General features: G+C 44.3%; 1 protein-coding gene across 1 annotated transcript; it reads right to left on the reverse strand.

Moving 5' to 3' along the window:
* Positions 1-7,189: 7,189 nt before the first annotated feature.
* Azgp1 (alpha-2-glycoprotein 1, zinc-binding) lies at positions 7,190-13,606 on the reverse strand. Its single transcript, XM_027415217.2, has 4 exons — positions 13,546-13,606; positions 11,004-11,264; positions 9,189-9,464; positions 7,190-7,512 (listed from the first exon to the last, which is right to left on the reverse strand). The coding sequence occupies exons 1-4, from the start codon at positions 13,604-13,606 to the stop codon at positions 7,190-7,192; spliced, it is 921 nt and encodes a 306-aa protein (XP_027271018.1).
* Between the last annotated feature and the right edge of the window lie 13,492 nt (positions 13,607-27,098).

The raw sequence follows: 27,098 nt of genomic DNA on the forward strand, positions 1-27,098 counted from the left end.
CAAGTTGTGCAGTGAGCTCCATGTCTCTAGCTTTTGTGAGATGTCACTCATGCTGGGGTGGGCTTTGTCTATGCAGCTGTCTTTGAGTCATTTCTGCTCCAGTAAGTAGTCCTTCACCTACATTCTTGTAAGTGACCTGATTACGACTCATCGGTTTACCAAGTTGGTTCACTTTGGTGGTATCCATACTTTGGTTTGCTGTGGGTCCCCTGTCTGGGATGAATAGATGTGTATGTTAGGTTTCCCCAGGAAAAGTTTTGTCACACAAGCCCACACTCATGCTCATACAATCAACCCCAGTTAAACTCAGCGAGTCATAAGTTGAAAGAAACACTTGCTGAAAGAAAGAACGAAAAAGAAAAGAAATCGTTGAGAGGCATTTTAAATGTTTACTTCACAGGCTGTTACTAAGGTGCTAAATTTTAGGAATCCACAGAAGGATCCAGATTGCCACCTAGTGGGACAATCTGGAACTGCAACATTATCTACCTCCAAGGCAGCAATGTCTTGCCTGAAACATGCTTGGAGAGGTGTCTGACATGTTTGGAGGTATCCATTATCTGCATTAGAGAGCATCTAGGGGCAAAAGGAATTCCTTCTCACTAGGGCATCAGCAGTAAGAGCCGCAGCTTCCGGATCTCACATTACATAGCCTTAGTTTTTCCCTTTGATATAGCACCGAGAAATCTCCTTTAATCAGTTAACAGCAGGGGAGAGACACGAGGACCTGTTTTTCTCAAGACCCTACCCGCCTGCTGTCTAGCCCCTAGCCTGGACCCTGCGAGAGCATTGAGGCTGGAACTGGAATGCTCTCGTTAATGCATATCCATGTTTATTTTTGCTGAATTCACCATAGAATACACTAAGAAAATGCGACCAGCTTGCTATCGACTACCTTGTATGCTAATTTATTTATTTTCATTAAAACATTTATGGGTGTATCTGTGTGTGTGTGTGTGTGTGTGTGTGTGTGTGTGTGTGTGTGCTTGTGTGGAGGTTAGGGGACCTCTTTGTACAGTTGTTCTCTTCTCCACCATATAGGTTCTGGAAATTGAACTCTGGTCATCTGTCTTGGCCACAAGCATCTTTACCTGCTGAACCATCTGGTTCAGCCCTTGTATACTAATTTCAAGAAGAAATATGAGGAATGGGAGGAGGCATCTTGACCATCTTGGCTTTACCTCCTTATTCCTGCCATGTCTGTAGAGACCCAGCCAAGCCTTTTGCACTTTGGCCACAAAGGGAATGGGTGTCTTGGGCTCTGTAGAGGGAACCAGGTTTGAGTTACAATAATGCAAGGAAGGTCGGAGAAATGAATAGAATGGACTGGTTTACAGGCTGGTCAGATGTAGGCTAGGTGAGAATCCAAACAGCAACTGCCCTGGAAATTCCAACATCTTCTGTACCCATGGCTTCTTAATCTGCAAGCTCTATTTACTGTGAATTGAAAATATTTTTGGAAAAGATTGCACCTGTAATATTCCCTCTTATAATTATACTTCAAATTGTATAGAATAGCATTTACTCACACAACATTTAAATTGTAAGTAATCTAGAAATGATTTAAACTGTATGAGAAGATGTAGATAGGTTATATGCAATCACTTTTTTTTTGTTTGTTTGTATGTGTGTGTACACATTTGTGTGAGTGGATTTGGGTGCACACATGCCACTGTGTGCATGTAAAAGTCAGAGGACAGTCTTGGGTGTTTGCAGTAACCATGGAGTTGGCTTGGCCAAGCTGCCTTGAGAGGCATGTGTCATAGGTTTCTCAGGTTAGAGTCCATGGCTCCTGAGGCACAATGTGTCTTCTAGTTCCTGAGAGACCAATGCACTCCTTCAGGCAATGAAACATTCAGCCTACTGTGTGTTTCTCTCTATGTTCTCTTAGTAGTCAAGGAAGCATGAAGGCCTGACAGGGCAATTGGTCTTAGGCATTAATGTTGTGTACCCTGTATAGCTTGCAAGCATCATTATATACTGACATTGATCTTGGCAATTGACATTATATTCTGTTTCTAATAAAGGTATATGTTGTGGAGTATTACTTTAACTGTGTAAAGATGTGTTACAATTGCTTATGCTGCATTTGTTTAATTATGTAAAGATGTGTTGTATTTGTTTAACCTTGCCTAAGGCACCTGTGGTCTAATAAAGAGCTGAATGGTCAATAGCTAGGCAGAGAGAAGGGATAGGAGGTGCTGGTGGGCAGAGAGAATAAGTAGGAGGAAAAAAATCTAGGTTTGAGAGAAGAATGAGGAGAGAAGAAGGAGAAGAGAATGAGGGAGAGAGGGTCATTCCTGGGGGGCAGAAGCCTGGGGGCAGAAGCCAGGCAGCTGCCAGTCAGCCAGACACAAGAAGCTGTAAAGTAAGATATACAAAAGGATAACAAGGTAAAAAGCCCTGAGGCAAAATGTAGATGAAGAGAAACAGGTGAAGTTATAAGAGCTAGTGGGACAAGCATAAGAAAGGGCCTAGCTTTCATAATTAATATTAATTCTCCATGTCATGATTTGGGAATTGGTTGGTGGCCCCAAAGAAAAAGCTTGGCATAAGTATAAAAAGCCTCATTGCTCTCAATAAAATTGTTGCACATTCAATTGTACTGTGGCCCCTCCAACCTGGCCTGATTTCATTCCTCCAGGCATATCAGATGACCGTGGCCTGATAAGTAAGTGTGGGTGCTTATAGGTATTGGGCCTCACTTGTTGGAGACAGGGTCTCTGTTGTTTTTCTGCCTCTTTTAATTTTTTTACAGGTTATCTATTTATTATATCCATTGGTGTTTTGCCATGGGTGTCAGGTGTCCTGGAACTGGAATTATAGACGGTTGTGAGCTGCCTTGTGGGTGCTGGGAATTGAGTGCTCTTAACCACCGAGCCATCTCTCCAGCCCCATTTTTCTGCTTCTTATGTCAGACTAGCTGGCCGGTGAGTTTCCAGAGTTCCTATTTTTGTCTCCCATTTCCCATAGGAGTACTGGGATTATAATCTATTTTACTTGCCAGGCTTTCATAAATGTTGTGGGAATTTGAACTCTAAACTTAGGCCCTCATACTTGAGTAGCCATCTCCTTCACCCAGAGCCAGCCCCCCCCCCACTCTCTACGTCATTTTATATAAAGGACTTGAGTAGCCTTAGAGTTTGGTAATCACAGGGAGTCCTGATTCAGTCTTTACAGAGGATGAGGAATGAGATGAAGGCACTGTTCCCAGTCAGTGGTCTGTCCGTTGGTCAGTCATGCTGAAAAAATAAAAGGCTCAAATGAGACATAGAGTGTTGCTGCTTAATAGTCCAGGCACTTTGAAGATGCTTGGTCCTTAGATGGTAGCTGCACTACGGGAGGTCAGGAGACGATATGTAATGGAAGTAGTTCAGACAGGACTTGTGATGGACCGGGTGTTCTGGGGAAGGTGATGGGCCTTATAAACACACACACACACACACACACACACACACACACACACACACACACACACACACACACACACGAATCACTGAAGGAGGCCCTCCCAAACAGGGGTACCCTCCAATTGCACTTGAAGTTGGTTTTGTTCAGAGAAGAATTTGTTGCTGTTACCTTTTCCCTTTGAAGACAAACAAGATGCCCTGAAACTGTTCAGGCCTCTTGCCTCAGCCTCCCAAGTCTGGGGGCTACAGTTTTGCACCATTTTGCTCGTGGTACTTGGCACAGCAGGGCAGGAGGCGACCGTGAGAGGGTCCACATTTGGTTCTTGGGATACTTTTGTCCTCCAGGTGTTTCCAATCTGTGCCTCCGGCCCAACCCCACTCACACATAATGCCCCTTGGCAGACTCCTGAGACTGTCCCTTCTCAGTGTCTCACACCCAGCCATTTAGGAATGGTGTTTTGACTCTTAAGCTGCATTAATACTCCATACCCGCTCTGAAACCTGATTCCATCCAGGAAGTTTGATCTGGGCTTCTTAGTGGCTTTGTGTCACTCTCTTTCTCTAAGATATTTGTCAAGAACTTGGTCTCCTGAGGTCCTGCCCCCGCCCACCCGCCAACACCTTTCATGGCTCACATCTCTCTTGTTGAAATGGCCATTCTTTTTCTGTTCTGGCTTGCTTATGTTGGCTCTGTCTCTGTCTCTCTATCTCTGTCTTCTTTACCCCCTCTCATGTGTCATATAGCTCTGGAGGCTCTCAAACTTGCTATGTTACCAAGGATGACCTTCAGCCTGTTATTACAGACATACACTGGCGTACCCAGGTTTATGTGATGCTGGCATGGGCTTTGTACATATTAGACAAGCACTACTAGCTCAGGATGATCAATCCAGGTCCTTAAAGGCTTTTATTTTCTTGAGACAAGGCCATACTATGCATAGTCCAGGCTGACCTCAAACTTGAAGCAATCATCCTACCACAGCCTTCCAAGTCCTGAGAATATAGGTGAGTGCTAGCATACCTGTTGATGAAGGAAATCCTTGTTGCACAAGAAGGAAGAACACAGGCAGAGACAGGTAAGGCTTCATCAAAGCATAAGTGAAGGCTGAGCTCTGCCTTGAGCTTGATTACACATGGATGGCAGCAGGTGATTCAGTTGAGAAAGTAGGCTCTAATGGACTTGGAGGGAGTCCAAGAAAATCAAGTCTGTTTCCTGATTCTTCTGTGTGTGCTCTGGAGAGAACACACCTCCCATGTGTGTGTCCTGAGGCTGGCATGCTGTGGGGAAGACTGAAAGTGGAGGTCGGTGTCTCACAGGGGTAAAAGATTGCTAAGGAAACTGAGGCACAGAAGTTTGTTTGTGCAGATTTCTTATTTTTTGTTTTTTTGAGTGAGGGTCTTACTAGGTAGCCTTGGCTGGCCTAGAACTCACTGTGTAGACCAATCTGACCTCAAACTCATAGATAGGGCCATGGATCTATCTGTGGCTACCAGGAGTGGTTTCCTGAATGATGTCCAAGGGACTGGGTGGTCTAGGCCACATGATACCACAAGGTAAAGATGCTCAATGTTTTTAAAAACATAGTTGTGGTGGTTTTCTTAAAAATCTTTTTGATGGACTAGAGAGATGGCTCAGTGGTTAAGAGCACTTGATGCTCTTGCAGAGGACCTGAGTTCAGTTCCCAGCACCTACATGGTGATTCACAACCATCTGCAATTCCAGTTTCATGAGATCCGATACCTTCTCCTGACCTCTGTGGGCACAAAGATGCTCATCGTGCTGAGACAAATACGCAGGCAATGTCACCGTACCCACAAAATAAAAGTAAAAAGGAATAAATCTAAAATAGTTCTTTTAAAAATCTAAAGGGATAAAATTGAGAGCTAGCACAAGAGAGAACATGGAGGGAGGAAGGAGAGAGAGAGAGGGATGTATGTGCAGGTTACAGGAGTTGGTTTTTTCCTTCTGCCACATAGGTCCTAGGGCTCAAACTCAGGTCGTAAGGCTTGGCAGCAAGCCCCCTTCCCTGCTAAGCCACCTTGACAACCCTTATGATTAGTTTTAATTCCCAACTTGATGCACCTAGAGTCACCTAGGAAGAGTCCTAATGAGGGACTGCCCATGTTAGACTGAGCTGTGATCGTATCTGTTCAGATTATCTTGATTATGTTAATGAGGTGAGAAGGTCTGTATCCACTGTGGGTGGCACCATCCTCTAGGCAGGAGATCCTATATAAATGTAGAGAGGGCACTGAGCAGTTGTAGGCATGTATGCATTCATTTCTCTCCCAGCTCTTGACTGTGGATGTGACTAGTTGCCTCAAGTTCTTGCAATGGCTTCTCCACAGTGATGGACTACAGCTGTTGTTTAGTAATTTCTTTCAAGATTACAAACTTCCATCTTGGAAGAAAACTTATTAAGCCACAGAAGGTTAAAAGAGAGGTGAAGCAACAGGATGGTCCAAAGGGATGTGAAATATTCCATCAATATTCATGTTAATAATCCCAACTAATTGTTTCATCAAGTGGACTTTGTTGGTATCCTTTATTTGATCTGTAGCTGATTCCCTAAGTGGAGTTAGTAGATGTTTTTTCTTGTCTCCCAGGAATAGCATCACACAACAGAGACCTGGAAGTATAAGCCAGATAAATCTTTTCTATCTTAAATGTGCTTTTGTCAGGTTATCTTTTCACGGCAACAGGAATGAAATGAGGACATCTTTGAGTGAATATGAGAACATTCCCATGAATCAGATATATGATGGTGGGACTGTGTTTAAGATGTGTTACAGTTGTTGAGGCTGTGGAATATTTGTTTAAGAATGAAAAGAAGTATTGCATTCTTTCATGATGCATTAAAAAACTCTGTAAAGCTGTGTTACTTTGTCTGCCTAAAACACCCGATTGATTTAATAAAGAGCTGAATGGTCAATAGTGAGGCAGGAATAGGCAGGTATGCCAGGCAGAGAGAATAAACAGAAGGGGAATCTAGGCTAGAAAAGAAGACTGAGAAGAGGGAGGAACAAGAAGAGGAGAAGCTGGAGAGACGGCTCAGAGATGAAGAGCACTGGCTGCTCTTCCAGAGGACCAGAGTTCAGTTCCCAGCAACCACATGGTGGCTCACAGCCATCTGTAATGAGATCTGGTGCCCTCTTCTTTCATGCAGGCATACATGCAGGCAGAACACTGTATGTATGTATAAATAAATAAAATCTTAAAACCAGAAATAAAAGGAGGAGTGGAGGATGCCAGGGGCCAGCCACCCAGCCACACAACCAGCCATGGAGTAAGAAGGGAAGAAAGGCATACAGAGTAAAGGAAGGGAAAAATCCCAGAGGCAAAATATGGAAGAGAAACATATAAACACACAAGTTAGAAAAGCTGGGTAGAAACAAGTCAAGCTAAGGCCATGCACTCATAAATAAGTTTCTGCGTATAATTTAGGAGCTGGGTGGCAGGCCCCCAAAGAGTTAAAAAAAACAAAACAAAACAACTACAATCAGCTCACACTTTTATAGCATCTTTGAGGTTAAAATGCCATTCTGTGCAGTGCTAGGCACAAGGGTCATTGTGAGGGCTTACAGATTAATCAGCGAGGAGTTTTACAAGGCCAGGTGGTTTTGACATGGAGCACAAACTCAGTGCTTGGTATTCAAGTCTTCTGTCCCTACACCTGTTCCTTGGATTCTTGTCAGCTGTGGTACAGCTGCCCATGGGAGACATTGTGGGTGTCATTGATTTCTGATGCTCAACTCTCATGTTATGCAGAGAGAGTGACTTACTGAGGCTGAGTTGCCATGTTGCTTTCAGCTTTTGCTTTCCTTGTCTCATCCCACTGCACCGAGAGAGATTGGGACAGTCCACTGTGTTCTATGTGGCAGAAGTAGGGGTCTCTGTCTTGAGCAGGAACTTCCACCTCCACCCAGGATAGGTAAGTGCCATTTCCATTGGGAAAAACACCTCCTGATTTAGATGTCAGCATCTTGCCGGCCTGGTTCCAGTGCAGACTAATTCCTTGTGGGTAGAAGTCATAGGCCAGGCATTTAAATATCCTGTTTCTTCCTGGGGCTGTATGGCTGGTAATGGTCACAGTAGGAGGATCTGTGGAAGGATAAATGGACATTGAGAGTTTAAGGTGGACTTTTTCCTTCCACGCTTTTATCCCTAACTCCCTTCATGGCCATCCAATCTGACTCCTCCAAGACATCCTTGTGAAGCTCAGGAAGGCCTGAGGCTTCTCCCAAGCCTTCTCTGTTGGGTTATGTAATATGTCCACAGCTACTCTCTCACTCCCTGTCTCATGATATGGTGTATTGACTTCAGTTGACAACTGAGGCAGAGTTGGGGAGATGGCTTAGTGGGTAAAGGTCTTGCTCCATAAACACAGTGGTCTAAGTTTAAATCTCCAGAACACATGTGAAAGTTGGATGCAATCACGCATGTCTCTATTCCCAGAGCTCATATGTGGTGATAGGGAAATACCTGAAAGCTGGTGGGCAGGCTAGCCTGGGGTCTCAGACAAGGTGGAAGGTGGGGACCAACAGCTGAGGCTGTCTTCCAATCTCCACAGATGCACCATCACACACATACACCCATATACATACATGTATGCTTATATACACACACATATATACACATACACACAGAGAGACAGAGAGAGAGAGAGAGAAAGAGAGAGAGAGAGAGAGAGAGAGAGAGAGAGATAGAGAGAGAGAGAGAAGACAAAACATAGAGATAGGAGATCTTGCTACATAGCCCAGGCTGGCTTCGAATTTGTGATATTTCTGCCCCTAGTGCTGGGATTACTGACATATAGCACCATGCCCAGATTGTGAGTGTTCTGAGTGTGCTGTATAGTACCCCCCATCCCCCGCCATCTCAGCCCAGCTCCTCAGTTCTGTCTACATCTCTGTCCATTAAGCGTTTTCCTATTCTAAATAGTCTTTCTCCCCATTCTCCAGTGGGAGTCTCAGTGTGCAGCACTTGATTCTGCTTGCTCATTCTTCCTAGCTAGATGTTTTACAAACCTACCTCCTTGCTACAAACAAGACAAGAGGCATCACTGTATTGAGGAACTACTATGAAGTTTGGTATCTGAAATACAGAATTTGAATGACAGTTGAAGCTGATTCTGTTTTCTTTTTTTCTTTCTCCATCCCTCCTACCCCTTTCAGAGACAGGATATAGCTGGCTTGGTACTTGTCATGTGGGCTGGCCCTGAACTCATGGCAATCCCCTAGCCTCAGCCTTCTGAGTGCTGGGATTAAAGCATGTGCTGTAAAGTAAGGATTATTTAGGGAAAGCCATTCAGTTAGGCTTGTTTCTGACTTTTTTGTTGTTGTTGTTTTTTGTTTTGTGCTGACGATTAAATCTAGACTCTTGTACATGCTAGGCTCTACCACTGAGCCATACCACCAGCCCCTCACTGGGGGATTCTAGGCAGGTGCTCTACCACTGAGCCACACCCCAGCCCCTCACTGGGGGATTCTAGGCAGGTGCTCTACCACTGAGCCACACCCCAGTCCCTCACTGGGGGATTCTAGGCAGATGCTCTTAAACTGATCTATACACCCTAGCTCTTTCCACTTGAAGTTTTGATGAATATTCTCTTTGGTGCTCACATCATTCCTTCAGAAGGAATGAATCCTAGTAGATGATAGCTGTGGGACTAAGGGACTAATAGCAGTTGACGAGGAAACCAGTCATGGTCCCCTGAGGCTGAGATCACCTTGGTTTCCAGTTCAGTACTTGGAGCAGATCATCAAAACAGTGCATACCTTTTTGGTCCAGGTGAGATCTACTGTAGTTGAGGTATCTCTTCAGCATTGTAGGGCACTCCTCTTCCAGGTATGCCTTGGCTCGCTGTGTGTATGCTTTTTCTGCCTCCCACTTCTGTTTGGTGTTCACAGCTGCTGGGTCTAAGGGGATCCAGGCTGGGATTTCCTTGTTGAACTCTATGAAATCCTGTCCATCGTAGGCATATCTCCAGAATGCTCCACTGCTTCTGTTATTCAAGAGCTCACAACCGAACATTCCCTGGAAGGTGTGAGACCCTGAAGCCTCCCGACCCCACAGGGAGTCAGTCAGATGGGTGCCAACTCCAGCTGAGCGACTTTCATTCCTGCAAGCTTGGAACTTCTGAACACTCAGTTCTTTATCTTGGCAAACAGGATGCTAGCCAGGCACACAGCAGCAGAAGAAACTACTTGGCTAGGGGTTTCGGGTCACTCAGAGAGGAAATGCATTCTTAATATTTGGAGAATTCTATAAATTGTGGATGGATTCCCAAGTCTATTTCTTTCTAGCAGGGTCTTGTATATTAACCTCAGATACTCTGGGTACCAAGGATGACTTTGAACTCCTGACCCTCCTGTCTTCATTTCACTAGTGCTGGGTTTACAAGTGTGTGGCACCGTACCCAGTTTTATGTAGTGCTGGGGACTGAACCCGGGAACTCTTGTGTGCTAGGCAGACACTCAGATTTTAAGCCGTTTGCATCATCTCACCTAATGAACTTACATTTTTTTTTTGTGAGTGATGAATTCTTCAGGATTATTACACTGAACTTCATTTCCAAGTTAAATAGGAATTATTTGTGGTTTCTTACATATTATAGGGATTTCTACTTGTCAGTTCTATTTTGCAATTCTAATACTTACTCAAACACATAATTTATCCTTTTCCTCTTTTCATTGGTTACTATCTTATTTATTTAGTTTTTGGGACAGGGTCTCACTTTATAGCCCAGGGTGCCTTGGATTGCATTATGGAGCTTAGGCTGCCACAAACTCATGGCAATCTCCCTGTCACTGCTTTCCAGATGCTGGGACTCTCTGTTTTTGCTTTCCAGATCCAGAATTACTGACAAGCTGCCACCCTTGGTGTTTACTCCAAACTTTTAAAGCCTTAAGGTCAGTCTGATTACAACAGCGGGTGTTTACCCTAGGTGTTTACCCAGTTCTGAGTGGTGCTGTTGGCACAGGCTCTATAAGCTCTTAAGCTGTTTGGGTTTAAATTCCAGATCTTCTCCTGGTCTGTCCACCTGCTTTGTCAAGTGAACTATGAAGTTTAATTGAGCTTAAGTGGAACACTTAAACAAAATCCTCGAAATGGCAACAGTAATAATAATCTTTGAAGATGCTATTTTGAGCAGTAAATGTGTTCATACATGAGCCTGGCAAAGAGTAGGTGCTCAGTAAAGGCAAGTTACTGTTAATTTATGTCTTATTAATTAGATAATTGTGGTATGTGTATGTGTGTGGGTGCATGTTTGTGTGTGTATGGTACCTATGCATGCACTCTCTGAGCCCACAGGATGCTGGGATGTTCCTTTATTGCTTTCCAAGTGGATGGTGTTGAATCTGATACCTTCTCAAGTGAGTGGGGGCCTGGAATTGAAAGGTCAGTGGTCCCTGGGTAAGAAGTGATTCTGACAACACTTCCTTTATGGGTTGAGGTCTACAGAAGAAGCTCTGGGGAAGGAGGAGGGAGATGTGAGTGCGCTCATTTACCTGTGCTTCCTGCTCCCCCCCCCCCCCCCCCCCCCCCCGTGTGGAATCTTTCCACTCATTGTTCTGTAATAGCTCACTGACCTGCACTGTCCTTGTAATAGTCCATGATGTCTTTCAGGGTCACAAGGAAGATCTCCTCCCTGGCCTTCTGAAGCTGGCTCTCCTTCTCCCAGTCCTCCATTCCTTCTATCTGGCTCCACGGCCCCACAGGCTCCACCTTCCCACTGTTGCTGTTGTAGTGGAAGAAGGCCTGGTCATTGAGAAATGCAGTGGCTTGAAACCTGGGGATGCCTTTGCTGGGCCTGGACAAGCCCGTGTAGAGGAAGACCAGAGAATAAGGACCTGCAGAAGAGGAGAAAACTCTGAGGGGTGGGGTTTATACACACTTTGGAACTGCAGAGACCCAGGAGGAAGGATTGGCCATGGAACCTTTTCCTCCCCTTCTCTGACTGTCACCTCATACTGTGGGAGGTTCACTCATGTGAAGGGGCTCTATTTTTACTGGGAATGTCACGCCAGAAATTGTTCTGTGTTGTCTCAACACTGTACCCTCTAATTTGCATATAATTTTATTTGTGTGTGTGTGTGTGTGTGTGTGTGTGTGTGTGTGTGTGTGTGTGTATTGTGTATGGTATATGTATGTGTTCTTGTGGGTGTGGGCACGTGCCAGAGGTCAAGCTGGGATGTCTTCCTTCATTGCTTTTCATCTTTTTTAAAATTATGTGTTTGTGTGTGTGAGAGAGACAGAGGGCAGACAGAGAGATTTGTGCACACACATACATACATATGCCACTGTGTGTGCAGCAGTCAGAGGACAGTTTGTAGGAATTGGTTCTCTCTACCATGTGGGTCCCAGGAATCAAAGTTAGTTATCAGGCTTGGTGGTAAGTACTATTACTACTGAGCCATCTCTCTGGTCTTCCACCTTATTTTTTTGAGATAGTGTCTCTCACTGGACTTGTAGTTCATCAGTCCAGGCAGATTGAACCATAAATAAACTCTAGGGATCTATCTATCTCTCTGTCACTCTGTCTGTCTGTCTATCTGTCTATCTATATTATATTCATCCATATACCCATAACTTATCTATATCTTCCTGAATATCTATTTATCCAACCATCATCTGTCTTTCTTTCTGTTTGTCCGTCCATCCATCCATCCATCCATCCATCCATCCATCCCTTTATCCATCCATTCATGTATCTATCCCATTAGTTCTGTTTCTTATGAGGCCTCTTGCTAATTCATATTTTTAGTATAGAATATAATTAATGTTAAATATTTATTTTAAAAATTATGTACACTGTGTATGTATATAATTTTCTTCCCAAAGAGGCCAGAAAAGGGCATTGGTTCCCCTGGGAATATAGTTACAGCCAGTTATTAACTGCTACATGGGTTGGTTCTGGGAACTAAACCTAGGTCCTCTGCAAGAGCAACAAGTGCTCTTAAGCACTGAGCCCTCTCTAAAGCCCCTTTAGAATATACTTAACATTCTAAACACAGTGCCTTATTACAAAACAGACATAAATAACTATGTAACATTCTGGGAATGTACTAAGTTTTTGAACTGGCACAGTTTAGAAATCTTCATTCAAAATTTTGTGTGCAGTGAACAGTTTCATTCCCTGTCCTGGAACTGAGGGTCTCCTGGTTCCCTGCTGCCTTGTCTCATGTTGGAGGAAGGTCCTGGTTTCCTCATAGAATCTTCTAGCCTGCTCCTGTATTTTTCCCCAGGATCCCTTCCATTTCCCCCTAGTCAGACAAGTGTGTCCAGTCCATGGAAGAAGGGGAGGAGAGAGTAGAGGAAACTCCATGTGGTCCTTATTCAGAGCAGGTCATTTTGCTTCTTTAGTTATATTTTCCCCATCTGAATAATAAAAAAGTCATATGTGGGGGTATGTGTTCATGAGTTTGTCATAGTCTGCATGAGGGTCAGAGGACAAGCTTGGGTGTCAGTCTTGCCTTCCACCTTGTCTGTTGCTGTGGAAGCCATGGTAGCTGGCCCATGAGCTTCTGGGGATTCCTCTGCTCTGCTTCCCTTCTTGCCATAGGAGAGCTGAGATTATAGACAGATGTGACCACATCTGGATTTCTGCGGGTCCTAGGGATCTGAATTCAAGTCCTCAAGATCATACAGTTAATGTTTTATCCACTGAGCCACCTCCCCAGCCCTGATCTGGATTTTAGATTCAGATTCTTGACTCTTCTTAACAAACCAAACCAAACCAAACCAAACCAAAAAAAAAAAAAAAAAAAAAAACACTATATAGCGCAGGCTTGCCTTGAACTTTTGATCTTCCTGCCTCCAGCTTCCACGTGCTGGGATTACAGGTATGAGATCCGTGGTTTATGTGGTGCTGGGGTAGTGAACCCCAAGGCTTCAGGCATGCATGCACAGCACCCTAGCAACTGAGCTACACTGTTAGCCGTTAAGTTCATATTCTTTAAGGTCTTCTTTAACACAAACCTAGTGATCTAGGTTAATTGGCAGCTTTACAAGCCCATTACCACTGCACATATGGGAATCTCAGATACTCAAAGGACCCTTCTTATGGCTCAGAAGTTTGTTTTCTGCTTTCTCTTTGTTTCTCTCCCAATCTTCTTTATTTTGTCTACTCACCAGTCTCCTGAAGGACTGCAGGACCCAGAAGGAGAGGCAGAGACAGCAGGACAGGCACCATTGCTGCTGCAGTGCCTGGCACAAAGGTCTGCGTAGGAAGCACAGCTCTCTCCTTGAGGCCTGGCACCCTGCCCAGGGGAGGTGATTCCACAGCCAATGAGAGATCTTAAAGGAATTCTTCCTCAGACAGTGCTGAAAACAGATGGACAAACAGGCTGGGCAGAAGTGTGGTCACAGGCTTCACACACAGAAGCTGCTGAGAGCAGAGAGAGCCAGTCTTAGGACCAAGACCCTGTGTGTTGTCCCTCAGGTGAAAGAGCAGCAGTGGGATGGAGATGGCTTGAAGGCGTGCTGTTCTTACAGTATATATTGACATCCTATCTTGGAATCAGCAGGGGATTTGGGTGTTGTAAGATCATATTCTAAGAATGAACTCTTCTTTCTACAAAAGTTCTGAATATGCCCAAAGTGTAGTCCTGGTAGATTATATCCTGTGAAATCAAGGGAAAACCTAAACACAACCCCAGCTTCTCTTGCTTTTAGACTTCATTGACTGATGGTTTGAGATGGGATCTCACGTGTCCCAAGCTGTTCTTCAACTTCCTATGTAGCTGATAATGATCTTAATGCTTCTATGCCCCAAGCCCTGGGATCACAGGCATGAGCCACCACACTTGGCTTATATGGTGCTGGGATGGAACCTGGGGCTTCATGCATGTTAGGCAAGCACTCTGAACTACATCCCAGTCCCTTAGTTGACTTTAAAGACCACTAATTTTAAGCCGGGCAGCGGTGGTACACGCCTTTAATCCCAGCACTTGGGAGGCAGAGGCCTCTGTGAGTTTGAGCCTGTCCTGGTCTACAGAGTAAGTTTCAAGACAACCTCCTAAGTTATAGAGAAACCCACTGTGTGAACAGTTAAACCAGGGATTTTATTCAGCTTTTTCTCTTGGTAGCAGGTTTATTGCATCCAGCACCAGGGATTCATTGAATTCCCTAGAAGATGTGATGGATAGTATGATTGTCAGTGTGTCAGTATCTAGAATCATCATAGAGACAGGCCTCTGGCATCTCTATAGAGGGTTTTCTAGAGTGGGTCAATTGAGCTGTGAAGCCCCACCGTGGGCATAAACGGTACCATCCTATGGGCTGGGTCTCTGACTAAATTGAAAAGGAGAAAGTGAGCTGTCTGCTCCCTGATGGCAGACACAATGTGATTAACTGTTTCATGCTCCTGCCACCATGCCTTCCTCACCATGAAGGAGTGTGTCCTTGAACTGTGAGCCACAATAAACCTTCCCTTCCTTAAGTTGCTTTGTTAGGTATTTTGTCATGGCAATAAGAAAAGTAACTAATACCACATCTATCTATGTATCTATCTATGTATCTATCTATGTATCTATCTATCTATCTATCATCCATCATCTATCTATCTATCTATCTATCTATCTATCTATCTATCTATCTATCATCTATCTAATCTATCCATCATCCACCCTTACATCTTATCCATCTATCTATCCATCTATGTATGTATGTATGTGTCTTCATCATCATCATCATCATGATCACCATCATCATCACCATTATCTATGTGTGTGTGTACATTCCAGAGTCAGGAGAAAACCTGCAGGACTCAATTCTCTCCTTCCACTATGTGGAAGGACCTGGATATCAAATTCAGGTCCTCAGGCTAGTAACAAATGTCTCTGCCTGCTGAGCCATCTGGCTGGCCTGAAATTCTTCTCCTTTTAAACAGCATCTCACTATGTAGCCTCGAGGTCTCAGATATCTGCCTACCTCTGCCTCTCTAGTGCTGGGATTAAACACACCGCCACACCCAGCTGAAATACATTTAAGAATAATTTTTTATTACATTTATTTGTATGGTGTACATGTGTGTGCATGCAAGCATGCCGTAGCATATGTGAAGTCAGAGAACAGCTTTGAGGACTCAGTCCTCTCCTTCAACCATGTGGCTCTCAGGGATTGAACTCGGGTCATCAGGCTTGCCAGCAGGCCCATTTACTCCCTAAGCCATTTTTTCAAGACTTCAAATGTGCTTTATTTATTTACTATTTATTTAGGCTTTTGGAGACAGGGTTTCTCTGTGTCATAGCCCTGGCTATCCTGGAACTCTCTTTGAAGACCAGGCTGGGCTCAAATTTACTGAGATCTGCTTGACTCTGCCTCCCCAGTGCTGGGATTAAAGGCGTGCACCACTGAGTCTGCTGAACTGTGCCTTATCTAAATAATCAGTGTGTTGTCTTTCAAAGCTTGGAGTGGCTGAATTTTCCATCTGGAGCCTTTATGAACTAAGTACAATACTGTGTTTATAACCTAGTAGGCTTGAAAGATGGGAATCTCAGAGTTAGCCAGGATGTGAACCACTGAATTGTGACCAAAGTCCTGATCTTTATTGTGTTTGTGAGAATTTTGCTGGTCCTCTCCACAGTCTGGATCACACTTATTGTATTTGATCCTTTCAGTAATTTATCCTTTCATTAATACATTTCATCAGTGTTGTATGTGTACATGCATGCTTGTGTTCGAGAGCGTGTGTGTGTGTGTGTGTGTGTGTGTGTGTGTGTGTGTATGTGTGTGTGTGTGTATGTGTGTGACGCAGAGGACAACTTGCAGTTGTTTCTTTCCTTCTACCAGGTGGTCCTTAGGTGTGGCAGTGAGGTACCTTTCCCCACTGTGCTGTCTCCCTAACCCGTCATGGGTTATTTTTAGCAGGCCTCAAGTAAGCTAAATCAGAGTACAACACCAGAGTGAAGGGTCCCTGGCCAGGCTGCTATGGCTGCCCTCAGTATCTGGAATTAGGAGTCTCACTCTATTTCTCCTTTCCTTGAAATGGTTTCCTCTTGGAATAGGTTGAGTACTCTCTCTCTCTCTCTCTCTCTCTCTCTCTCTCTCTCTCTCTCTGTGTGTGTGTGTGTGTGTGCGCGCGCGCATGCTGCAGCACACACATGGAGGTCAGAGGACACCTTGTGGGAGTCAGTTCTTTCCTGGCACTGTTTGGGAGGACTAAATTCCAGGCATCAGTCTTGGTAGAAGGCGCCTTTCCAACTGAACCCTCTTGCCTGCCCATAGGTGGATGATTTCTTAGAGGTTGTCCTTACCTACAATTCAGTTTGTTGTTAACTAGGTACATTAGAAACAAGAATATGTAGAAGGGCCAGGTGATGGTGGCACATGCCTTTAATCTCAGCACTTGGGAGGCAGAAGGCAAGCAGGTCTCTGGTTTGAGGCCAGCCTGGTCTACAGAGTGAGTTCCAGGACAGCCAGGATTACAAGGAGAAACCCAGTCTCAACAAACACAAAAACAATGAAAAGAAAAGGAAAAAGAGAAAGGGATACCTATAAGGTATAACTATACAAAAAATCCCCACCAACTTTACTAGGGGAAAGGGCAAGAATGCCTTACTCTTGTGTTCCTCAGGAGGAGTTTTGGGGAATCTTCTGGAGCCTGCCAAATGGGCTTGGATTTTTTTCTACAGCCCAGCTCTCCTTATCTAGTTAGTGTGGCTAGCTCTTACTCAGCCTTAAGCCTTCTTATCTGCTTTGGTGGTCCCGACCTTGTTGTTTTAATCCAAACACTGAAAATCTTTCTTCTCTCTCTCTCTCTCTCTCTCTCTCTCTCTCTCTCTCTCTGTGTGTGTGTGTGTGTGTGTGTGTGTGAGCATGCCACCACTTGTATGTATCAGAGGGCAGCTTTGAATGTTGGTTCTATTTTGATTGAAATAGTGTCTCTTTTATTCACCAGTATATCCCCCAGGCTAGCTGACCTGTGCAGTAGCTTCTGGGACGTCTCCTGTCTGACCCCATCTCTCTGTAAGTAACAGCGCTGGGAACCACTGAGATTACAGATGTGCACTACTGCATCTGGCTTTCTGTGGACTCTGGGGGTCCGAGCTCAGGAGCTTGTGCAGCCAGCACCTTACCCACTGACCCATCTCCCCCAGCCCCTGGCAGTCATTTCAGGGGTGACACTTCTCACTCCCTTAGGTAGGACTAAGGACTGTACACACAAGGATCCCAAACTATTTCTTTTTCTTTTGAGAAATTTTCTTTTTCCTTATCCATGACCTATCACCAATAAAGCAAACTTTGATGCTGTGTGCCCTAGTTATCCTTTAAGCACAAGTCAACATTTCTTCTGGAATCCAGGGCTGGAGCTGAAGACAAGTGAACAAGTTAATGATTGATACCACAAGTGCCATGAAACCTGTTTTTTTTTTTCTATTGATCTTTATAGGTGTTGCAAGCGTTGTTCCTTTAATGTTTGTTTTCACTAGCTCCCTGCATGGCTGTTTATTTCAGGAGGATATCTGTGTGTGTGTGTGTGTGTGTGTGTGTGTGTGTGTGTGTGTGTGTGTATGTGTGTGTGTGTGTGTGTTTTGTATATGTGTGTATACATATGTGTGAGGGCCAGAGATTGATGTCTTGTGTCTGCCTCAGTTGCTCCGCACTTTATATTGAGACAGGATCTCTCACTGAATTTGGCAGGTTTGTCTTGACTGATTGGCCAGCAAGCCTCAGGTATCCTCCTGTCTTTGCCTTCCCAGTTCTGGGATTACAGATATGTGCTGCTTACTTGAATTTGGGTCCTAATATATACACAGCAAGCACTTTAGTGACAGCTGTCTCCACAGATGACAGTTTATGCTTTTATGCATCTTTCTGTGCCCACATATCCACCCGCTCTGCAGCTAAGCTGGGAGAATCCACCCCCCCCCAAGCCTTGGCTAAGGCACTTCAGAAGCCAAACAAACCACACAGCCAAGATTCTGGCTCTGTCACCTAATGGGCCAGCCACAGCTTTCCAGGGTCAGCAAGGAGCACACTTCATCCTGTTCCTTGGAGGTCATGCTGAGATCTCATCTGTCAATCTCAGTTCAGAAGCCTTCTGCTACATCTGATAGGAGGGTACAGAGTTGGAGGTTGGTGTTGGTGGGTGTGTCCCCTACAGAACTTAGCTGTGGACCATTGAAAGGCACCATCAAAGATCATCTTTAGTGACACTCTGATGCAACCTGCTTCCATCGATGGGAACAATCAACTTTCCATCTCCTCCTCCGCTCATTTAGATAAACGGTCCACCCGGCTCAAAAGTGGACATGTGAGGAGGAGGGAGTTTGCCATAGGTGTTATGCTCTCTGTATGTTCTTGCTGTGCATCTCAAGAATTCAAGAACTGGGGCTGGTGACATGGCTCAGTGGGTAGAGTACTTGGGAACGGGAGTTCAGATTCCCAGCATCCAGAGAAAGTTGGGTGTGGCTGTGCACACCTGTGGGCACTGGTGGGCAGAGTGGGGACCATCATGGAAATGTGTGGGTAGGGGCTGTCAGAGGCTTTGTAGGCAGCCAGGTTAGCTCGACAGCTCCAGGTTCAGTGACAGATCCTGGCTTAAAAACAATTAAGGAGCCAGGCTTGGTGGCACACACCCTGAAGCCTGGCCTGAGAGGTAGAGGCTGGCAGATCTCTGTGAGTTTGAGGCCAGTCTGGTCTACATAGGAAGTGACAGGCCAACCAGGGCTACACAGTGAGACCCTATTGCCAAAATAAAACAATGAGGTGGAGCTGTGACTGAGGGAGACATTCTGAGATTGACCTCAGGCTTCCACAAATGCCTGCATGGGTGAGTACAGCTGCACACATGTGGGGACGCATTCATAATATCACCCCACACACATATGAATGCAAGACTCTGTTCTTCATCCAGGTCATTTCTCAGAGAAGGGAGTGTTTTCAAGGGACAAAATGCTGGCTCCCTTTTCAAAAAAGAGCAGGCGTCCTTACTGTTGTCTGCAAGCAGGTGAATTCACCAAGACTGATATTTGAGACTGCAACATGAATCTTTCCAGTGCTCATCTGGCTACAGAGGGACATTATTAGAATTTTAGAGACCTACAGGAACTTTGGCCAAAAGAGACACACACATGCTGCAATCAGTGCCTCAGTCCATAGGTCTTTCATTCTCATCCATAGTTCTCCTGTCTTTTGCAGGTGTTCTGCAAACAGTAGCAGGTTAATTTAATTCCAGACCCTAAGGAGCACCCACAGCAGGGAACAATCCTATACCCTCCCTTGCTCGCCTTCTGCAAGGACTGGGGGGCCCACGGGTGGAAGGAACTTTGACTTGAGTCAACCAACTCACCTGTGATGGAGCAGTAGGGTTAGGGTTGGTCAGCGCTTCCCACAACCCAAACCGGCGCCTGTAAGTGCGAGTGCAGTTTCGGTAACAGTCAAAGACAATGTGGACTTGGCTGTGGGCTTGCTGTAACCGCAGGGGGAAAATGGCACAGAATTCAATTCCACTGTAACTGCTCCAAGTGTCGCTAGGTGGCGGCGTATGCTGGCTGGGACCAGGACAACTCCCAAGGCCTGACCAAGAACACAGTGGAGAAGTTTACCTCAGCTGATGATTCTCAGGATGCACCTGTCAGGAGGCAAAGGCCTCCGTGGGGACGTGGGGTGGGCGTGGGGGTGGAGCAGGGATGTACGTTTGCCAGGTGGGGCAGGGATGTATTTATGCTTACTGATTTTACATTTTAGAGAATAACCTTAGATGCTTGCAGAACCTTTGCCCGGTATCTTGTACAAGCCAGGCAAGCGCCCTCTACCACTGAGTTACATCTCTGAACTCTGTCTCCTCCTCCCTACTCCTCCCGCTTCTTCCTTCTGATCACATCCTTCCCCTCTCTCCCCTCCTCTCCCTCTTCTCTCCTCCCCTTCTTCCTCTTCCCGTTTTCTCTTCTCCTCCTCTTCCGCACTACCTTCTTTTCCTCCTAATCCTCGTGTCGTCGTCCCTCCCCCCCCCCCCCCGTATTTTATGTAGCTCAGGCTAGTCTCCAGCGCGCACTGCTCTCCCCACACCAGCACTGTATAGAATTGGGTATGGCAGTGCATGTTGGGGAAGTAGAGGCAGAAGTGTGTGTGTGTATTGTGTAAGTGCACACGTGTGTGAGTGCACATGCCTGTGTATGTGTGCAGAGGTCAGAAGAGCTGTTGGGTGCCTTTCCTTATCACTCTCTGCCACATTTTCCCGGGACAGGGTTTCTCACTGAAGCCAGGTTGGCAGCCAGCAAGCCTGAATCTTTGTCTCTCCAGCCACCCCCAGACAGTGCTGCGGCTACAAGAATGCATAATCACACCTGGATTTTCATGTGGGTTCTGGGGAATTCAGACTCAAGTCCTCATGATCACACAATGAACACTCTTGTCCTCTGAGCCATCTCCCAGCCCTGTGTGTGTGTGTGTGTGTGTGTGTGTGTGTGTGTGTGTGTGTGTGTGTGTGTAGGCCAGAGGTTGATATCAGTCCCTTTCCATCTTATTTTTTGAGGCAAGGTCTCTCACTGACCCCACTGAGCCCACCTCATGGCTAGTCTGACTGGTGAGTGAGCCCCAGGATTCCTCCTGTGTTTCCCTCTCAGTGCTGGGACTATAGGTGTTAGCTGCCATGCTTAGCTTTTTATGGAGGTGTGGGGGTCCTGAACTCAGGTCCTCATACTTACATGGCAAATATTTTATCAGTGGAAGCATTTCCCTAGCTCCTTAATTTTTGGATATAAGCGTGTAAGGCAATAGGGTTCATTATGACATTTTATCATACAAATTGCTTCCGTCAAGACTCTTCCCCTTCTGCTTTCTCTCCACTCCTTCTTCCCTCCCATGCCCCGTGGGTTCCCTTTGCACTTTGATTTTGCATGCATTCCTCACCTCCCTTTTATTCTACTCTTTTGGTCCCCTTTCTAGTTTCATGACCTATACAAACACCAGCACCCACCTAAATAGAGACACATGTAAAGATCTGAATATTAGAGAAAACACACCATGTTTTTCTTTATGAATTTGGGCTATTTTGCTTATTCTAATAATTTCCAGATTTCTATGTGGTGATAGGATCAGGGCTAGCCAGAATCTTTTCTAGGACTAGGCCTGGTAAGTTGTATCTAGTTCTGTTTGTTCTGCCACTTTGCTTTTGTTAACTGGCCCTGCAACCCTTTCCTCCATGCGTCTATCACTCTCCCTAAGGCCTGGTGTGAAAAAGAAAGGGACCGAGAGAAGAAAGATCCCTCCTTCCATTTGTGTGTGTGTGTGTGTGTGTGTGTGTGTGTGTGTGTGTGTGTTTGTGTGTTTGTGTGTAGAGATTCTAGAACAATATTTCTCAGCCTTCCTAATGCTGTGACCCTTCAATACAGTTACTTACATTGTGGTGACCCCCAACCATAAAATTATTTTGTTGGGGCTGGAGAGATGGCTCAGAGATTAAGAGCACTAGCTGCTCTTCCAGAGGACCTGAGTTCAATTCCCAGCAACCACATGGTGGCTCACAACCATCTGTAATGAGATCTGGCGTCTTCTTCCTGAGTGCAGGCATACATGCAGGCAGAACACTATACATAATAAATAAATAAATCTTTAAAAATAAAACTGTTTTGTTGCTACTTCATAACTGTAATCTTGCTACTGTTATGAATTGGAATATAAGTGTTTGTGTTTTTTGATGGCCTCAGGCAACCCCTGTGAAAGAGGTCAACTGAGTCCCAAAGGGGTCGTGACCCATAGGTTGAGAACCACTATTCTAGGCTATTGTGCCCTTTTCCTTACCCTTGTGTGATGCCTTCTCCCAATTCCCAGCTAGCAAAGATCTTGGCCCACATCATTACCATCTGTCTGTGGGAGGAGGCTGGTCTCATCTGGTGGGAGGAGAAGCAACAGTAAGGACATTGTTGGTGGCATAAAGCAGAGCAGCAAGAGCTTCCTGGCACCAAGCCCAAGAAAGTTACTATGAAAGCGAAGTTTGTCTTGGTGTTTTAACGTCTCAACAGCAGCTTAGAAATAAATGGGCAGAATATTTCTCCCTCTAGCACTCAGTGCCAACCGTAGCCTCCTCTCTTGAGACCCACACTGACCTGGGCTGTGGGCATTTATAAATAGGGCCATTGAGGAATCAGGAGAAATTCATGCATCACTGAAATGTTCTTATTGCCTGGGCCCTGGGCATCTCCCCACTTTCCACCTCCAGTGCAGACATTTTAACTCTCTGTCTGGACTATCTATGTGACCCTGAATGGAGGGTCACAGCTCTTAGTTTCCAAGTGCTTGCTTACCATGAGCAGAGATGCAGGTGAACATGACTCAATGGACCCTCCCTAAGAAGTGGTTTAGTCAACAGGGAAAATATAATTATTTTTATCATTTTTTTATTTGAATTAGAAACAAGATTGATTTACATGACAATCCCAGTTCCCTTCTCTCTCCTGTCCTGTTGGAACCCAGCCCCCATGGGGTCTCTAAGAGTTGTTTTCCAGCATAACCACAGGTACCTCCTGTTTTCCTGACCTCACCCCACTGGGATCAATATCCTATTGTGAACCCTTTGACCTGGGGTTTTTGTAAGTTTGTATATAAGGCTGCTCCACAATAAAGGTGAGAGAGATTCTCTCAGAAAAGGACCAGTAGTCTAGTGGTTCATCCAAATCTCCAGGCTTTTGACCAATACTCGGACTTAGTGGCCAAGAGCAGCCACACCGTCTTCCCCTACCACCCCCTAACTAAAACCCTACCTATCACATACCCTTTCTTCTATTCTTCCTCTGACTCAACCTTTCTGCTCCCTCATGACCTCTGCATCCTTCCTCTTCTTCCCTTCTCACTCTCATAGCTCCCTCCCCTCTCTTCCCATGCTCTCATTTTGCTCAGGGGATCATGACCCTTTCCTCTACTCCAGGGGACAATGTCTCTTCTAGGGTCCTCCTTGTTTACTAGTTTCTCTGGCAGTGTGGATTGTAGGCTGGTAATCCCTTACTCTATGTCTAAAATCCACATATGAGTGAGCACATATCATGTTTGTCTTTTTGTAATTGGGTTACCTTGCTCAGAATGGTTTCTTCTAGTTCCATCCATTTTCCTGCAAATTTCAAGATTCCACTGTTTTTTTTCCACTGAGTAGTACTCCATTGTGTAAATGTACCACATTTTCTCTATCCATTCTTCGGTTGAGGGGCATCTAGGCTGCTTCCAGTTTCTGGCTATTACAAATAGTGCTGCTATGAACATCGTTGAACAGATGTTCTTGTATGAATGTGCTTTTTTTTGGCTATGTGCCTAAGAGTGGAATTGCTGGATCTTGTGGTAGACTCATTCCCATTTTCTTTCTTTTTCTTTATATATTTGAATTACAAACAAGATTGAATTACATGACAATCCCAGTTCCCTTCTCCCTCCCTTCCTCCTCTACCACCCCCCAACTAAAATCCTACCTGTCACATGTCCTTTCTTCTAATCTACACCTGACTCAAAATTTCTGCTTCCTCATGACCTCTGCATCCTTCCTTTTCTTCCCTTCTCACTCTCGTAGCTTCCTCCCTCCTCTTCTCATGTTCTCAATTTGCTCAGGATTCCCATTTTCTTGAGGAGTCACCATACTGATTTCCAAAGTGGCTGTACAAGTTGGCACTCCCACCAGCAGTGGAGAAGTGTTCCCCTTTCTCCACATCCTCTCCAGCATGAATTGTCATTGGTGTTTTTGATTTTAGCCATTCTGACAGGAGTAAGATGGTATCTCAGAGTTGTTTTGATTTGCATTTCCCTTATGGCTAAGGATGTTGAATACTTTCTTATGTGTCTTTCAGCCATTTTAGATTCCTCTATTGAGAATTGCTATTTAGTTCTGTACCCCACTTTTTAATTGTGTTGTTGGGGTTTTGGAGACTAGCTTCTTGAGTTCTTTGTATAATTTGGAGATCGGTCTTCTGTCAGATGTGGGGTTGGTGAATCTCTTTTCCCAGGCTGTGGGCTGCTGTTTGGTCCTGCTGACTGTGTCCTTTGCCTTACAGAAGCTACTCATTTTCAGGAGGTCCCATTTATCAATTGTGGATCTCAGTGTCTGTGCTACTGGTGTTATGTTCAGGAAGTGGTCTCCTGTACCAATTAATTCAAGGGTATTTCCCACTTTATCTTCTAATAGGTTCAGTGTGGCTGGGTTTATGTTGAGGTCTTTGATCCATTTTGACTTAAGTTTTGTGCAGGGTGAAAGACTTGGATCTATCTGTAGTCTTCTACATGTCTGCATCCAGTTATGCCAGCATCATTTGTTGAAGATGTTCTCTTTGTTCCAGCGCATATATTTGGATTGTTTGTCAAAAATCAGGTGTTTGTAGGTGTGTGGGTTAATATCAGGGTTTTCAACTCTATTCCATTGGTCTACCTGTCTATTTTTATGCCAATACCAAGCTGTTTTCTGGACTATAGCTCTGTAATAGAGCTTGAAGTCAGGGATGGTGATGACTCCAGAAGTTCCTCTATTGTACAGGGTTGTTTTGGCTATCCTGGGTCTTTTGTTTCTCCATATAAAGTTGAGAATTGTTCTTTCAAGGTCTGTGAAGAATTGTGTTGGGATTTTGATGGGGATTGCATTGAATCTGTAGATTGCTTTTGGCAAGATTGCCATTTTTACTATGTTGATTCTACCTATCCAAGAGCATGGGAGATCTTTCCATTTTCTGGTATCTTCTTTAATTTCTTTCTTCAGAGACTCAAAATTCTTATGGTACAGGTCTTTCACTTTTTTGGTTAGTGTCTCCCCAAAGCATTTTATGTTGTTTGTGGCAATTGTAAAGGGTGATGCTTCTCTGATTTCTTTCTCCACCAATGTGTCATTGGTATATAGTAGGGCTACAGATTTTTTTGAGTTAATTTTGTATCCTGCCACTTTGCTGAATGTGTTTATCAGCTGTAGGAGTTCCCTGGTAGAGTTTTTGGGTCACTTATGTAGACTATCATATCATCTGCAAATAGTGAGAGTTTGACTTCTTCCTTTCCAATTTGTATTCCCTTGATCTCCTTTTGTTGTCTTATTGCTCTAGCTAGAACTTCAAGGACAATATAGAAGAGGTATGGAGAGAGTGGACAGCCTTATCATGTTCCTGATTTTAGAGGAATTGCATTAAATTTCTCTTCATTTAATTTGATGTTGGCTGTCGGCTTGCTGTATATTGCTTTTATTATGTTGAGGTATGTTCCTGTTATCCCTGATTTCTACAAAACCTTTATAATGAAAGGGTGTTGGATTTTGTCAAAGGCTTTTTCGGCATCTAGTGAGATGACCATGTGGTTGTTTTCCTCAGTCTGTTTATATGGTGGATTACCTTGATGGATTTTCATATGTTGAACCGTCCTTGCATCCCTGTCATGGTGGTCAAGTAGGCCAAGCCTACTTGATCATGGTGGATGATTTCTCTGATGTGTTCTTGGATTCGGTTTGCCAGTATTTTATTGAGAATTTTTGCATCAATGTTCATGAGGGATATTGGTCTGTAGTTCTCTTTCCTAGTTGTGTCTTTGTGTGGCTTGGTTATCAAGGTTATTGAAGCCTCATAAAAAGAATTTGGCAATGACCCTTCTGTTTCTATTGTGTGGAATACTTTTAGGAGAATTGGTATTAGCTGTACCTTGAATTTCTGGAAGAATTCTGCACTGAAGCCATCTGGCCCTGGGCTTTTTTTGGTTGGGAGACTTCTGATGACTTCTTCAATTTCATTAGGGGTTATAGGTCTATTTAAGTTGCTTATCTGTTCTTGATTTAATTGTAGTAAGTGAAACCTGTCCAGAAAATTGTTCATTTCCTTTCGATTTTCGAATTTTGAAGAATATACGTTTTGGAAGTATGGGACCTGATGATTCTCTGGATTTCCTCTGTGTCCCCCTTTCCATTCCTGATTTTATTAATTTGCATGTTCACTCTTTGTTGTTTGGTAAATTTGGATAAAGGTTTGTCTATATTGTTGATTTTCTCGAAGAACCAACTCTTTATTATATTGATTCTTTGTATTGTTCTCCTAGTTTCCATTTTATTGATTTCAGCCCTCAATTTAATTATTTCCTGGCGTCTGCTCCTCTGGGGTGTATTGGCTTCTTTGTCTTCTAGAGCTTTCAGTTGTGCTGTTAATTCTCTAGTGTGATTATTCTCCTGTTTCTTCATGTGGGCACTTAGCGCTATGAACTTTCCTCTTAGCACTGCTTTGGATATGTTGTGTCTGCATTCTCATTGAATTCTAGGAAATCTTTAATTTCTTTTTGTATTTCTTCCTGGACCCAGGAGTTGTGCAGTTGAGTGTTGCTTAATTTCCATGAGTTTGTAGGTTTTCTGTAATTCGTGTTGTTGTTGAATTCTAACTTTAAAGCAATGTGGTCTGATAAGATACAGGGGGTTAGTTCAATTTTTTGTACCTGTTGAGGTTTGCTATGTTGCCAAGTATGTGGTCAATTTTAGAGAAGGTTCCATGTGGCACTGAGAAGAAGGTAAATTGTTTTGTATTTGGATGGAATGTTCTATAGATATCTGTTAAGCCCAATTGTGCCATAACTTCTATTAGTTCCTTTCTTTATTTGTTAAGTTTCCATCTGGTGTTCCTGTCCAGTGGTGAGAGTGGGGTGTTGAAGTCTTCCACTATAAATGTGTGTGGTTTTATGTGTGATTTGAGTTTTAGTGATGTTTCTTTTACAAACATGGATGCCTTTGTATTTGGGGCATAAATGTTCAG

Source organism: Cricetulus griseus, chromosome 4 (genome assembly GCF_003668045.3).
Source record: "Cricetulus griseus strain 17A/GY chromosome 4, alternate assembly CriGri-PICRH-1.0, whole genome shotgun sequence".
NCBI lineage: Eukaryota > Metazoa > Chordata > Mammalia > Rodentia > Cricetidae > Cricetulus > Cricetulus griseus.